Below are 13,802 nucleotides of genomic sequence, written 5' to 3' on the forward strand. Positions count from 1 at the left end.
AAATAATTTATATCAAGAATACCAGTTTCCAGTAGGCAAATGAATGTTGCAATAAGCCATACGTTAAAGCAGTGGTTCTCAACCTGTGGGCCCCCTGGTGTTTTGGCCTACAACTCCCAGAAATCCCAGCCAGTTTACCAGCTGTTAGGATTTCTGGGAATTGAAGGCCAAAACATCTGGGGACCCACAGGTTGAGAACCACTGCATTAAAGGGTTTCCAAGATAGCTGAGGCTACACTAGGTCTGAATTGAACCCAGAATTGGTCCCAAAACTGGAGAATGCAAATTACAGTAGCCCATCGGGGTATGAGTGGCCTGATCCAAGAAGCAATAAGGGAAGATACTGCCTCATTATGATGTTTGGCCTTTCCCCCTCTTATTGTGCTTCTCCTTATTCCTTTTGCGATGGGATCCGAGGACATAAAATCAAGAGAGCATCCAAAAGTAACAGGCACCCACAGAAGGACATGGAAACTTGCAAGATCATAGTTAGGAGAAGCTGCTGAAACCATGGGCAGACATACGGTATTGATCACTGAAGTCCAGCATGTTATCTTCCTTTTTGAATATCTCTAATTCATCTCGGATTCTTTGTAGCAAGTCAAAGAAATGAACCTGATAGGTCTAGAACCAATGCATACGAGTTTCCAGTCTGGGATTTGATGGTCTTATAATGGACACATGAATTCATGTTATAAGAATAGCAATTGTGGCTAGGAATCTTGCTGCTGTGGGTGGTACACCTTTTAAATGAGGTAGAAAGCACTGAAGACAAAAGTCAGGCTAAGTCATCCCAAAGATTGGAAAGAAAAATAAAGAGTTACTGAAGAAAAGTCAAGAAAAGCGCAAAGTCGAAGTCAAACACCACTGCAGATTCAAATCATAGGATAAGTGGATAAAGTAGTTGAAAATGAAACCAAAATAAGAAAAAACACCAGAGAAAACTGAGGTCTGAGAAACAGTTCACAAGAATTGCTTCTTGGATGTTTCTGCTATGACAGAGGAAAATAAATGGAAGATTTTAGGTAGAAAAGGCACTATATACTGCTGCTGAGCATGGGCAGAGCTATTGTCAAAAGGCTTGCATAACAGCACAATAATTATATGTTTAACTCTATTTTAAGATTTATACTTGTATGTTTTAAACTGTATTGTTTTTAGGTTTATGAGTTGCTTTGGGTCTCAGCCTGAGAGATCAATAAGGTACTACTACTGATGACGATGACAAACTCAGTGCTGTACAGGTGCAAATAACCCATTTCCGTCAGCCATAGAAACCACAAAGAACACTGTATTCCAACACTAGTTTGAACCATAAAACAAAATATGGTAGTCTGCTATAAATGATAAAAGAAAATAACAAAAAGAAACTGTATTACCATATAAACTAAAGACTGGGAAGTGTAGATTGTAGGCAGCATGTAACTCCCACATTTTGCAGTCCCTAAAGCCCCTTAAAAGTTTCTTCCTTTGTTTTAAAACATTTTCCCAGCATGTCAATATTTCTCCCTCATATTATACACTAATATAGTGGTTTGCTTCTCCATTCCTGAACCCATAAATACTTCCAAAGACCTTTTGGCCCATGCCCTAGGGTACCCTACCCCAATCTAAATTTTGTATATCTCAAAAATTCAATTTTAAGGCAGTACTTTACATTTCATGCATTACTTTACATTTTTGCAAATGCTTTTTTGTTTCACAAAACTTGTTTCACAAAACTTTAAAAAAGGGGCTGGATGGCCATCTGTCAGGGGTGATTTGAATGCAACATTCCTACTTCTTGGCAGGGGGTTAGACTGGATGGCCCATGAGGTCTCTTCCAACTCTTTGATTCTATGAAATGTCTTCTGAAGACTCAAGCTCGACTACACTGGTAAATAATTTACACAATACTGGATTACATATTTTAAAAGCTTATGTGCAATAGAGATAACAAACTCAGGTTCACATAAAGTTTATCAGCAAAATATTTGCATTTACTAATTAGAATATAATATGCCGGAGAAAAACATTATAATTAAGCTGCAGCTATAACTGAGATCAACAGTACCAATTCAAGTACATTTGTACTCGACCTGCAGGACTTTAAACATAAGGCTCACATACCAGAAGAATCTATTTAACTATGTACATTAGCAGGCAAGCCCTAATTTACTTATCCTCTAGTTTTTAATGTGATAGAGACCTCTGTTATCATAGCAACATAGCATGTTTCTAGATTATAGCCATCAAAATTATTATTTATTTATAATTTTCAATAGTCTAAATCCAGTTGCTGGCCTAACTAGCATAGACATATTGAAGTAATGGGATTTACACAAGTCATATTTGGCAATGATTCAGCATATAGGCCAGAGATTCTCAACCTATGGGTCCCCAGATATTTTGGCCTTCAACTCCCAGAAATCCTAACAGCTTGTAAACTGGCTGGAATTTCTGGGAGTTGTAGGCCAAAACACCTGGGGACCCTCAAATTTAGATATAGGCTAACATAAAGAGTCTACTGTATTACTTACACTCCTGTCCCATTCACACTTACTCAGAAGTAAGGACCATTGTATTCAATGGGCCTTATTTCCATATAAGCATATTAAGGATTATACTTTTTCGATTTTACTATTACAATGGTAGATGTCTTTAAAAGTGCTTCAGACCACTTTATGTATGTGTGCTTTATATCATTTATTTTATTAAGGCCCTTTTTAAATAAACATGACTCACTGTTTGTTTTCTTCACCAGGAGGTGGAGTCTTGCCATGCCCTTCCATTACAAAATCCTCATGTTCCATCTGCGAAGGCAAGCATTGGAGGTCAGCATTGATGGAGCAAAATACATGCTGCCCTAAAAGGTCCTTTCCCTAACACAATCTATCACCTCTTTTTCACTGCTAATTGTAACCAGGAGGTTGTCATTTGTAGTTTAACAAATGTACACATCCATGGTCATATCTCTCCTCCATACTACGTTTTCCTAAGTGTAAGCTCTTAACTGCATAAAGGCAAATAGGAAGAATGTTAGAAGAAGTTGACACATGGAATTATTAGAGTGGCACTGGATTCTTTACCTCTTCATATGAAAAACTTTGAACTTTATTTTACATGAATCTTAAAACATGAATCCATAGTTTTGTTGTTGTCTGCACTCAAGTCATTTATGTTGACCCTAAGGTGAGCCTCACCTAACTGTCCAAAAACTAACAGATGCCATTTGATACGAGAAGCTAATTATGGTCAGCCCTGGTTAGTACTTGGATGGAAGACCACTGAAAGACGACGCTATAGGTTAAGGGAGGAGCTGGTAAAGGCACCTCTGAGCATTCTTTCCTTACAAAAGCCCTATGAAAATAATGGGATCACCAGGTGACCTGAAGGAAAACCTATCATGGGGCTTTCTTTGCAAAATTTGTTTAAGAGAGGTTTGGCTTTGTCTTTCTCTGAGGCTGAGAGAAAATGACTTGCTCGATGTCACCCTGTGAATTTCCATGGCCATCTGGGGATCTGAACCCTGGTGTTCAGTCACAGTCCAACACTCAAACCATTACACCATGCTAGCTCTGGATTCATAGTATGGCAAACGCCTGTACAATCATAGTGGCATTCGCCTGATGTGAAATATGGAATAGATCTTGTATAGAGCCTTTAGTGAAAGTTCTAAATTGTCCAGATAGAAAAACTGAATGAAAAAGAGCTGTTTTACACCATTTGAACACTGAAGTTAGGAATTTATCTGCCTAGAAATTGACCACTGTTTTTGTACAACATGGAAATATGATGTAAGCTTCCAAGAACATAGAAAGAACCATGCTAGATCAGACAAAAAGGTGTATCTATTCCATCATTCAGTTCACACAATAATCAAATAAACAGCTATGGAAATCCTACATGAGTACAACACCAGCTTTTGTCACATAGTGCTGATCAAACAATACTACCAGAGACTGGAAGTGACACACAGCCAACCTAATGAGCAGCAACCATGGGCTGTATTCTTTATTAATTTAGCTAGTCCCCACTTAAAGCTGCCCAAGTTGGCAGCTCTTAAAAAATCTTGTGGGAGAGAATTTCTGTTGAATTTTGCACTTTGTAAAGAACAGTTGAATTTTGCCTTTTGTAAAGAAATACTTCCTTTCAAATGTTCTGAATTGCACACTATTCAGCTTTAATGCATAGTCCCACTTTCTATTCTTTTAAGAAAGAGACAACACCTCTTCCCTATTCTTTTTTCTCCACATCATAGATTGCTGTATACACCTCTATCAGATCTCTTTTTAGTGATCTTTTTTCTAAGTGAAATATTCCCAAATGTTTTAATCTTCCCACATAATGAAGATTGCCCTTTTCTGTGTGTTTTCTACAATTCTAATAAGCTATTGAGACACGACTTCCATTAATTTTTTTGAAAGATTATACTTGGCTTTTGACATCAAACATGTATCCAGTTTCTACAGCATTTTACATAAAAAACAGAACATGCTTTGTTGCAAAAACCACAACATGCAAGTGTGGCACATTATCACTACCACTTTTCACCTGTTTGATTTTTAGCATGTATCCCCAAAGAAGCCAGTGGAGCTGCAAAAACTAAGATATCTATTTTATGCTTTGAAGGTGGTCCAATAACGGTATTGCTGCTTGTGGATTTTTGATTTTGTCATATTTTGCTGCATGGCCAACACAGCTACTCCAGAATATTTTATCTAAATTTGAATATACCAAATTTAGCCACAACAGTGGAATCACAAATGATAGGGAACTAAAGGATTAGGATTTAATGCTTTGATGTTTTCTACTTCCAACAAAGATACATGTCTTTCCATGGATTACATTTTGGCAAATTTTGCCTATATCGCACCTAAAGGTGTTTCCAAATGCAACAGTACAGGGATGGCTTCAGAAATATATTGTTCTCTGTCAATAAAGTTTTGCATGTGTCAGTAACAGATGGTTCTCAAGAGAAGTTACTTTTTAGTTACTAATGGGGGCGGAATTTTTATTACTTGTCTTTTTATTGCTCTTTTATGAATTAAAAGCAGACTTACTGAGAGTGTGAAAAGGAATGTAGGGAAGGAGAAAAAATCTTAGTCCCATTGAAAGCTCACAGCTATTACACCCAAGTGGTCCATATATATGTAAATCCATATGGAATGTCCTACAAATTGTCCTGCTGGTTGAATCACAATAAGGAGATCAAATTTTTATTATCAGCCATCAGTGGCACATTTTGTCTTTTACAACACCTAAATTTGTTTCCAAATGTCCAAATGCAGAGGCTTCTCAAGAGGTTCACTGTATATGCCTGTAGCTTTGCACAGGTCAAATACAGGTTACACTCAACTTTTTTTGTGTTTTTTCTAATAATGGAGAATAATATTTGACTGCTTTGCATTGCTTTTGTATTTCAAATGCCACTAGGCTTTACTTACACTAAACCTCCCTCTACCATACTCTTATACGACTATTTCAAGAGAGCCAACTGTGACCTTTCAGTACATTTCTTCCCCTAAAATGACTTTGGTCTATGAGCGTCAAAGGTTTGTATAATGTTATTTTGCACCTTTTTGTTGGCCTAATAAAGATATCAGTGCAATGTATTTTTGTGGATTTTGCTATATTGTGTATTCAATGTTTCCTTTCTTGTGAAAAAGAAACCTTCCAGTTTTAAGTACATCCCTCCCCTACACACACTGGCATCAGAGAAACTGAGACTATAATATTATCCAAGTTCTACATTTGGCATTCTTTTGAAGAATGCTTTGAAAAAGCTCTGTATTCAAGAATCAACAGCTAGGTCCATAACTAGAAAATATTTAGAATTGCCGACAGGTCAGGGTATGCTTTTGGGAGTTTTTTTAAAAAAAATATTTTCACAGATAGTTGACTCTGTGGACACAGAGGGCTGACCGTAAACTCTAACCTGTATGGTTTGGAAAACAAAGAAAAACCACCAAACCAGCAGGCTTGCAACTGAGGGAGCTTTGTTGTATGAAACTCTTTATCAGCTGCTGTTGGCAACATTGTCTCTGTCCCTTCAGCTGACGATGAGGAGAGAAAATTTACTTTCAGTGTAGTATACTTACTTTTATTATACTTCTTAATAATAAATAAATAAAACAGTAAAAAGTAAGAACAAAACACATAGTGAGCCTCTTAAACAGGTTACCAGAACAGAAACAAGTTTCCGATCTTGCTACAGTTACCTACCTCTGGAGTTGAGGTTTCAAACTGCAAACAATGTATTAACTGAAGGAATCAAAAATACTTAAATTAAAACGTGCTACAGTTACTTGTTACATTGTCTAAGTTAGGGTGGGCAATTTTGACAGGACTGAGAGCCACTTTTTGTCCCTTGGGCTTTCTTGGAACTATTTGGACTGCCAACAATTACTCCCTAAAAGCCTGAAAAAATCCTGCACTCTTTTAAAAGTGAATCACTGGAGGCTTCTAAGAAAACTGCTTCATCCTTTTCCATTCAAATTCAGTTTGGGGGGACCACATGCAGCCCCTGAGCTACAATTTTCCCCTTATCCTTCCCAGCTTAAAATCGAACAATTAAAGGGTAAGTTTGAAAATATCTAGAAAGGAGGAGATAAAAATTTAGCATGACAATATTTTTGTTCTTGGGCCACGAATGATTCAGGATGTAAACTTCCTGTGCTGGAATAAACTGTAGTCAACTCCACAAATTCCTCATTTCCACACATTTTACTCAGTCTCCGTAATTCTCTAACCTTTTTGGACACTGCCTAAACTCTCATAACTCACACTGACATATGCTTTAAGATTAAAGCTAAACACCTTATTGAGCAATAATGATAAGCTCTTATCATACTTGACAGACATCTACTAGTTGGTTGTGTAACATGAGATGGGCAATTTTAAGCTTCGTCTTCCATACTGATAGGGAAGATTGTAAAAAACCTTATAAACCACCAAGTGTTAGAACCTAATTTGTCCAAATGCACTTTAAAGGTGAATTTAAAACATCCTACTGACAAAACTGCAGCCAAATAAATAAATGTAGATACAAATATACCTGAACTACTATTATCACATTTTAAAATCAGGAAATGGAATGTGCTTAAATTTTTTACCATATATGGCATGAGAGATGTCAGAAGTCCAAGCTGGGTGTATGAAAAGAAGGGGTATGAGGGATCATGCTACAAATAACTCTTGGATAAAATAACATGCCAAAGAATTTTAGAAGAAAATGATCCTATGATTTATAGTAGTAGTAGTATATATACCTGGTGTTGCTCGGGTATGGCTTCTTCCTTCTCCTCAGAAGCTGTGGCCACTTTTCCTTTCTCAGAATTGCGCCCCCCCCCCCCAACATGAAAGCGGGGCTGGAGGGGTTGCCGCCCATCTCCTTCCACCATCTTTGCTTAGCCCTCTGAGGAAGCCTCTTTTAGAACATTTCCATGATAACGTTCTGACCCTCTGAGTCACCTTCTACACTGCAATATAATCCAGATTATCATAGCAGATAATCCACTTTACCTGCTTTGAATTGGATTATACGAGTCTACACTGCCATATAAACCAGTTCAAAGCAGATAATCTGGATTTTATATGGGAGTGTAGAGGGGGCCAGAGAGGCCCTTTTTGATGGATATGCCTTCTGAGAAGGAATCCCTAAAGTGTCTTCTTGCTGATATGGTAGCCCTCTCCATTTCAAATCACTGTGTATATAACAGTCTTATATTCTCTGTAAATCACTCAATGCTTATCATATAAGTTGTATATACGTTCAATGTTGTATTATATAAGTTGCAAAAAAACATTTACCTCTGTGATTTATGTACTACTGCTTGTAGTGGATTTGTGTCTTTGCGATTTTGGGAATCCATTGTCTTTTGAGCCCTCTGCATTTGTCATCTCTCCCTCTGAGGTAGCTTTTCTATCTATATATTTTAAATGATGAGGACACTGAAATAGTTCAAGATTTTCCATACTTGGCTCAGCCATCAATCAGGATGGAGACTACAGTTAAGAAATCAAAAGACTATGACTTGGAAGGGCAGTAATGAAGGAACTAAATGGGATCCAAAGTGTAAAGATGTATCATTGTATACTAAAGTGAAGAAAGATGGTAAGAAGAAAACCCAATCATTTGGGATGTGGTAATGGGAAAAAGTTCTACTGATACAGTGGACTATAAGGAAGGTAACATAAATGAGCCTTAGAGCAAATCAAGCCTGACTCTCTCTAGAAGCTGTTATAATTAAAGTGAGGCAGTCACACTCTGCATTTATCACAAGACGACATAAGTCACTATAGAAGGCAAAAACTCTACACACAGATAAACTGAACCAAGGAGGCCATGGTCTTGAGTCTGCAAGATTTGAGCAGGACTGCTGATGACAAGGTGACTTGAAATTCACTCATTCATAGGTTTTCCCTAAGTTGAAGTTGCCTTGGCAACAATTAACAACAGCTATTACTGTAAAGGGTAATACAACACAGAAAATATTAAGATCTAGCTATTTCTTTCTAAAATGTCCACTAATGTTAGGTTCCAGATTATGTCTGATCTTGGAATCAAAGTAAGGTTCCCACCCATGGGAGAACAGCGGGATAAAACAAATACAACAGAACCTTGACCCATCCAAAGTTCTGTATTATCCAACGCAGTCTACCTCCCACCCGGATCCATAGCTGTTTCAATAAATTACGATGCTTTGGTGCTAAATTTGTAAATACATTAACTGCTACATAATGTTACCATGTATTGAACTGGTTTTTCTGTTGATTTGTTGTGAAACATGATGGTTTGGTGCTTCATTTGTAAAATCACAATGTAATTTGACATTTAATAGGTTTTTCCTTAATCCCTCTTTATTATCCAACATTTTTGCTTATCCAGTGTTCTGCCAGCCCATTTATGTTGGAAAAGCGAGACTCTACTGTAAATAATAACGGTCAGCCTTCATCAATATTTGGATAGGAAAATGTTAATGCACACCAGGTACTGTATGCTATGTTTCAGAAGAATAAACTGGCAAAATTACAGCTGACTATTCCTTACTTGAGAAAACCACCTGCAACTTATGGTTCGCCTATCATGCTGCTTCTAAATCTCAACCCACCTAGGCTATGTAATGGTGCAAGTCTTCGCTGCTCAACATCATAGAAGCAACAGTATTGACTGGGGAGGGAAAGGGCAATGATGTATTCATTCCCTGTATTCCACTGATTTCAACAGATATGCCCTTCCGTTTTAAGCAATTGCAGTTTCTGGTAAAGCTTGCATTCACAATCACCTCCAAAAAAGCCAATCAAATGTGGTGATATCAACTGTAGTCACCAAGTTTTTCACATGTGCAATTATACAGAGCATGCTCAAGAGTAGGTTCTCCAAATCATTTATCTACACTCCTGGTGGGAAAACAAAACAAAAAAACCCAAAAAAACTGGTTACAAGTTGTACAATGAGCACAGCATCCTACCAGGTTGGCATTCTCTGTTACCTCAATAATACAATGGCACAGTTACCAAGGACAATTATAGAACAATGAAATTATAGATTATATAACAAAACTTTCTGGCTGTGAAGTTAAAAACAATAAATGGTTGTAAAAAAAGAATGTTCTTCACTCTCTGATTGATTGTATAATGTTTTCCACCTCTCTGATTGATTGATTGATTGATTCATCCATGAATTAAGTAATCTAAGTATTGGGATGTTTTAAAACAAAGCAGTCAGGCTATGGGAAGGATTAGGAGATACCTCCCATATCCTACCTATGACCTGATGGAACGGAAACAGGTCAATAGGCCTCTGCTCTGCTGAGGCCAAATGCCTAGACCAGGCCTGCACAACATACATGTGGCCCACACAAGCCATTGGTGCAGCCTCCTAAGTGCTGCTGCCCCAATGCCCCTTTCCTTTGCTGCCGCTTGCTTTGCTGCTGCTTCCCCCGGTCACCCGCTTGCCACCTGCCTGCTAGCCTCCTGCCTCTTTCCCTCATTGCCACTTGCACCAGCTGCCTGCTTGCTGCTGCTTTCTCTCACTGCCGCTGTCTGCCTCTGGGCAGAAAGGAAGGAGTGAAGGAGAAAAGGAAAGGCAGAAGGAAAGAAAGAGATAGTAAAAATAGAGGAAAGGAGTGAGAGGGAGGGAGGGAGAAAGAAAGAAAGAGGAGAGAGGGAAGGCATTCAGAAAACACAGTGTAGTCTTTTGAACCTCATGCTATGGCACTGAACCCTCTGGGTGACCTTAGGCAAACCACACTTTCTCAGCCTCAAGAGGATGGCAAAGGCAAACGGTCTTTGAATAAATCTTGATAAGAAAACTGTGATAGAGTCACTTTATGGTCACCCTAAGACTGAAACGACTTGAAGGCAGACAACAACAATCGCAATTAATCATTAATCATACCTTACTTGGAAAGTGAGATGCTAAAAACTTATTTGTGGCCCCAAGAGGTTTAATCTATGTGATTTTGGCCCCTTACTACTCACTAGTTGTGCAGGTCTGCTTTGAGCTAATCACTTTCCATGGCTCTTGCCAAGGTCACATAAGAATGTTTATGAACTGCCTTTTTTGTTGAGATAGGTCTCGTTTTCATTAAACACTCTCAACTGTTTACCTTCTCATTCTATTTTCTTCCACTAACAATGTTTTTTTCTTGCATATTTACCATTACTCTGAGGGACATAGGACTCAAGACAATGTTTGGGTATAGGAGCTACTTGGACTCAATTCCTATAGAAAATTTGACTGGCCTACTTACGGTGATTTAAGTTGTCCTAGAATTGTTTAAGTATGACAAGCGAAATAAACAAATGAATTAACAGTTCTGGCATAAAATAAATGAGGAAAAGTGGTTAAGAACAGATAACAAAATACTGGTACCATAGACAGAATAAAGGAATGATGGAAATGTAAGGGCACCAATGAGAATTATGATCCTGTTCTTATTTATTTCTTATGATCTCGTACGCTGCTTAAGAGCTCAAGCCTACTAAGACACCACTGCTATCAAACCACTACAAAAGTTTTCAAACATTTCATTCTTTTTTTCTTGCTCCACATAGCAACAGCAGCTAAAACATTTCATTAAAAAAATTCCCACTCGCTTCATCAAGATAAAAGAAACAGAAGATTTTAGTCCCATTGGCAAAAAGCACAGATAAAAGGAAATTAAGCCCCAGTAATAAACTAGAGTTTGATCATAGACTATAATAGGTTGAATAGTTTAAAGATCTCAAAATTAAGTTTTTAAAAGTTAGACTGCTTGAAGATAGTATTACAAAACTTTTAGTCTGCAATGCAATTTACCATTTTTGTTTCATATCATTTTATAATAAAATGTATGTTTTGCCTTTATGGGGGTAGGGTGTGAATATTAAATAAATAGCTAAAAGTTAAACTCATAACAGCAAAATAATTAACCACACTGAATGCTAAATTTCTATAGTAAATAGCATCAATTACCAGGACAAACAAATAAGCATACTAGCAGTATGCATGAATCCATTTTCAAATACTGAAACACTGGGGATAGATTTGGTTGTACCAAACTCCATATGCATGTTTGTTCTTCTTCTTTCATCTTTTAATTCATATTTCTCTTATTGGACCTGAAGTCCAAAATTCAGCATTCAGAAGAGCAGTACAATTCTGAAAGTATTAAATCCTTTAATGTGGCTGATTTTTGTAAAGGCATATAGATCCAGAGCACATGCTTTGCATGCACTGCTCCCATTAAAAATTCATATTCAATGGCTTGGAATAATTAATTTTTAGCAATATTCCTAATCTGATTTGAGAGTACTGATATAAATGCATTAATGTTCTGAGTCACTATAAAGCAGTTACACATATATTCACTGCCAATATGATATCTGATATTAACTTTGGCCCTACAGTTTGACTCTCATTTGTGGCACACAGCAATTAATTTCAGACAAATAGCTGGTTACAAATTCATGATGCTATATATTGCCTCATTTGCTTTTGGCAGCTCCCCTAATTATAAATACCACAAATAAGTTCAACATGTCTAAACTATTAGATAGTGGTATGTTTGCCAAGTCTGAGAAAGAGCATTATTGCATGTGAAATAGCATTATTCAGTAATCTGTCTTTTGAAAAATATATACTCTCATCCCTTCTGGCTTGACAGTGCCACTATTACACAGCCCTGAATTTCAAAGGCAGAGAATCAAGTCATTTCCACAATGACAGTTGGCCAAGAAGTGGAATGTAAGAGTAAGAAGAACAAAGTGAGATATAATAATTTGCAAGCAAGAGTGCAATATATTAAGCATCAGGATGGATTGCGATGTGAACGCATAGCAGATTTCAGATGAGTGAATAACTGCAGTCTCATTCTAGTCTGAAAAGCAGGAAGATTTAAGCAGAACACAAATTTATGCAGCTATTTTGAAGAAGCAGATAGGACTACTAATTAAGGAGTACCAGCAAAACAAGAATGATCCAGACAAAAACTTTCCAATGAATATATGTTTCATAGAAACCCATGCTGAAACATATGTTCATTAATGATTTCTTAAAAGCTGACTTATTATTTATATGCAGTAGTTTGAAATAATTATTTTACTCATCTTTCTGTAAAATGTAATGTTTTTAAAGCTATTTTTGCACATTGATCCACAGAAATTCCTAACTGAAGCAGTGCCTAGCAACATGCCCCTGAATCACCTTAAGTACTCATATGCGGACTCTAGTCCACATTACCAGGGACATCTGATAGCCCAAAAAAGTGTTGTTGTAACAAATTTGAGTATCTTCAAGTTGTCAACAGACTTTTTATTGGTTTTGCTACAACAAACTAGCAGGGCTATTCCTTTGGAAATAATGTGCAGCATAACCCTATGTCAACTCAGAAATAAACTTTACAAGTTCAATAAGATTTAATCTTGGGTACTTGAATAAAATTGCAACCTACATAATAAACAGTGTGAAGATTGAACTCTTCAGTTTACAAGTTTTTTTCTTAAATTTCTAGAAGACAAATTTCTCATTAGAAATACCAAATTACAACCCTATCAGACATGTATATATAGGATTTATCTGCAACAGACAGGTGAGAATGTATCTTCAGGACAGAAATATTCTGGCAAATGCCAAATTCTCATAAAATGCCACATCCTCTAATTTGGAAATATTAGCATAAAATGGAAAACTGAACTTTGAAAAAAAATCATCTTAATTAATGCAAGGATATCTAGAAGTCTTCTAGATACCAATATATAAACAATAATCAATGTGCAAATTAACGTTTTTTCTAGCATCATGCATCCATTTCACTGACCTTAGAACTGCCTTCCTCCAAAATTTCTCCCTCATCAGTTTGCATGGGAACAGGATCTGTGCAAAACTTCGCAAAAATCTGAAGTTCTGTTGGGGGGGGGGGGGGGGTGAGGGGTAAGGAAAGAAAAACATATTGAAAAAAATAGGTTGGAAGCTGAGTTAATGAATCAATTCACACATTGTAAATACTTAACTTATTGGCCAATATAAGCATTCCACCACAAGCATCCCAGTCACAGAAATGAGGTAGGTGAAAAAGATTGAAAGGGGTAAGAAGAATGATGTGCAAATATGAATATGTATACTAAGAAATTTTGGGCAGAATTGAGCCTGTAGAAAGGTTAACCCACTCTGCTGGGTTTAAAAAAATACTAATTAAAATTAATTACTACTGTGTTACAACAGAAATTATTCTATGTGTGCAAATTATTCATTAAACTTATTGCTACAGAAAATTAATCTTTGTTCTCATATGGAGTTTGCCCCCTGAATTTTACAGATAGTAAATTGTTAATTCCAG

At 36.9% G+C, this 13,802-nt stretch overlaps 1 protein-coding gene across 7 annotated transcripts in view; it reads right to left on the reverse strand.

Moving 5' to 3' along the window:
• TNRC6B (trinucleotide repeat containing adaptor 6B) overlaps positions 1–13,802 on the reverse strand; it is a 112,313-nt gene that overhangs the window by 88,503 nt on the left and 10,008 nt on the right. For 6 of the 7 annotated variants that reach the window (XM_060777093.2, XM_067469188.1, XM_067469186.1 and 3 more), the window contains 2 exons: positions 13,284–13,369; positions 2,725–2,792 (listed from right to left, as the gene is read on the reverse strand). In XM_060777093.2, coding sequence (XP_060633076.2) covers positions 2,725–2,792; positions 13,284–13,328 — 113 coding nt within the window. In that variant the 5' untranslated portion in view covers positions 13,329–13,369. The remainder of the gene's footprint in view (positions 1–2,724; positions 2,793–13,283; positions 13,370–13,802) is intronic. The other variant, XM_067469185.1, reaches the window with a different exon arrangement.

This window comes from Anolis sagrei, chromosome 5, assembly GCF_037176765.1.
Source record: "Anolis sagrei isolate rAnoSag1 chromosome 5, rAnoSag1.mat, whole genome shotgun sequence".
In the NCBI taxonomy this organism is placed as follows: domain Eukaryota; kingdom Metazoa; phylum Chordata; class Lepidosauria; order Squamata; family Dactyloidae; genus Anolis; species Anolis sagrei.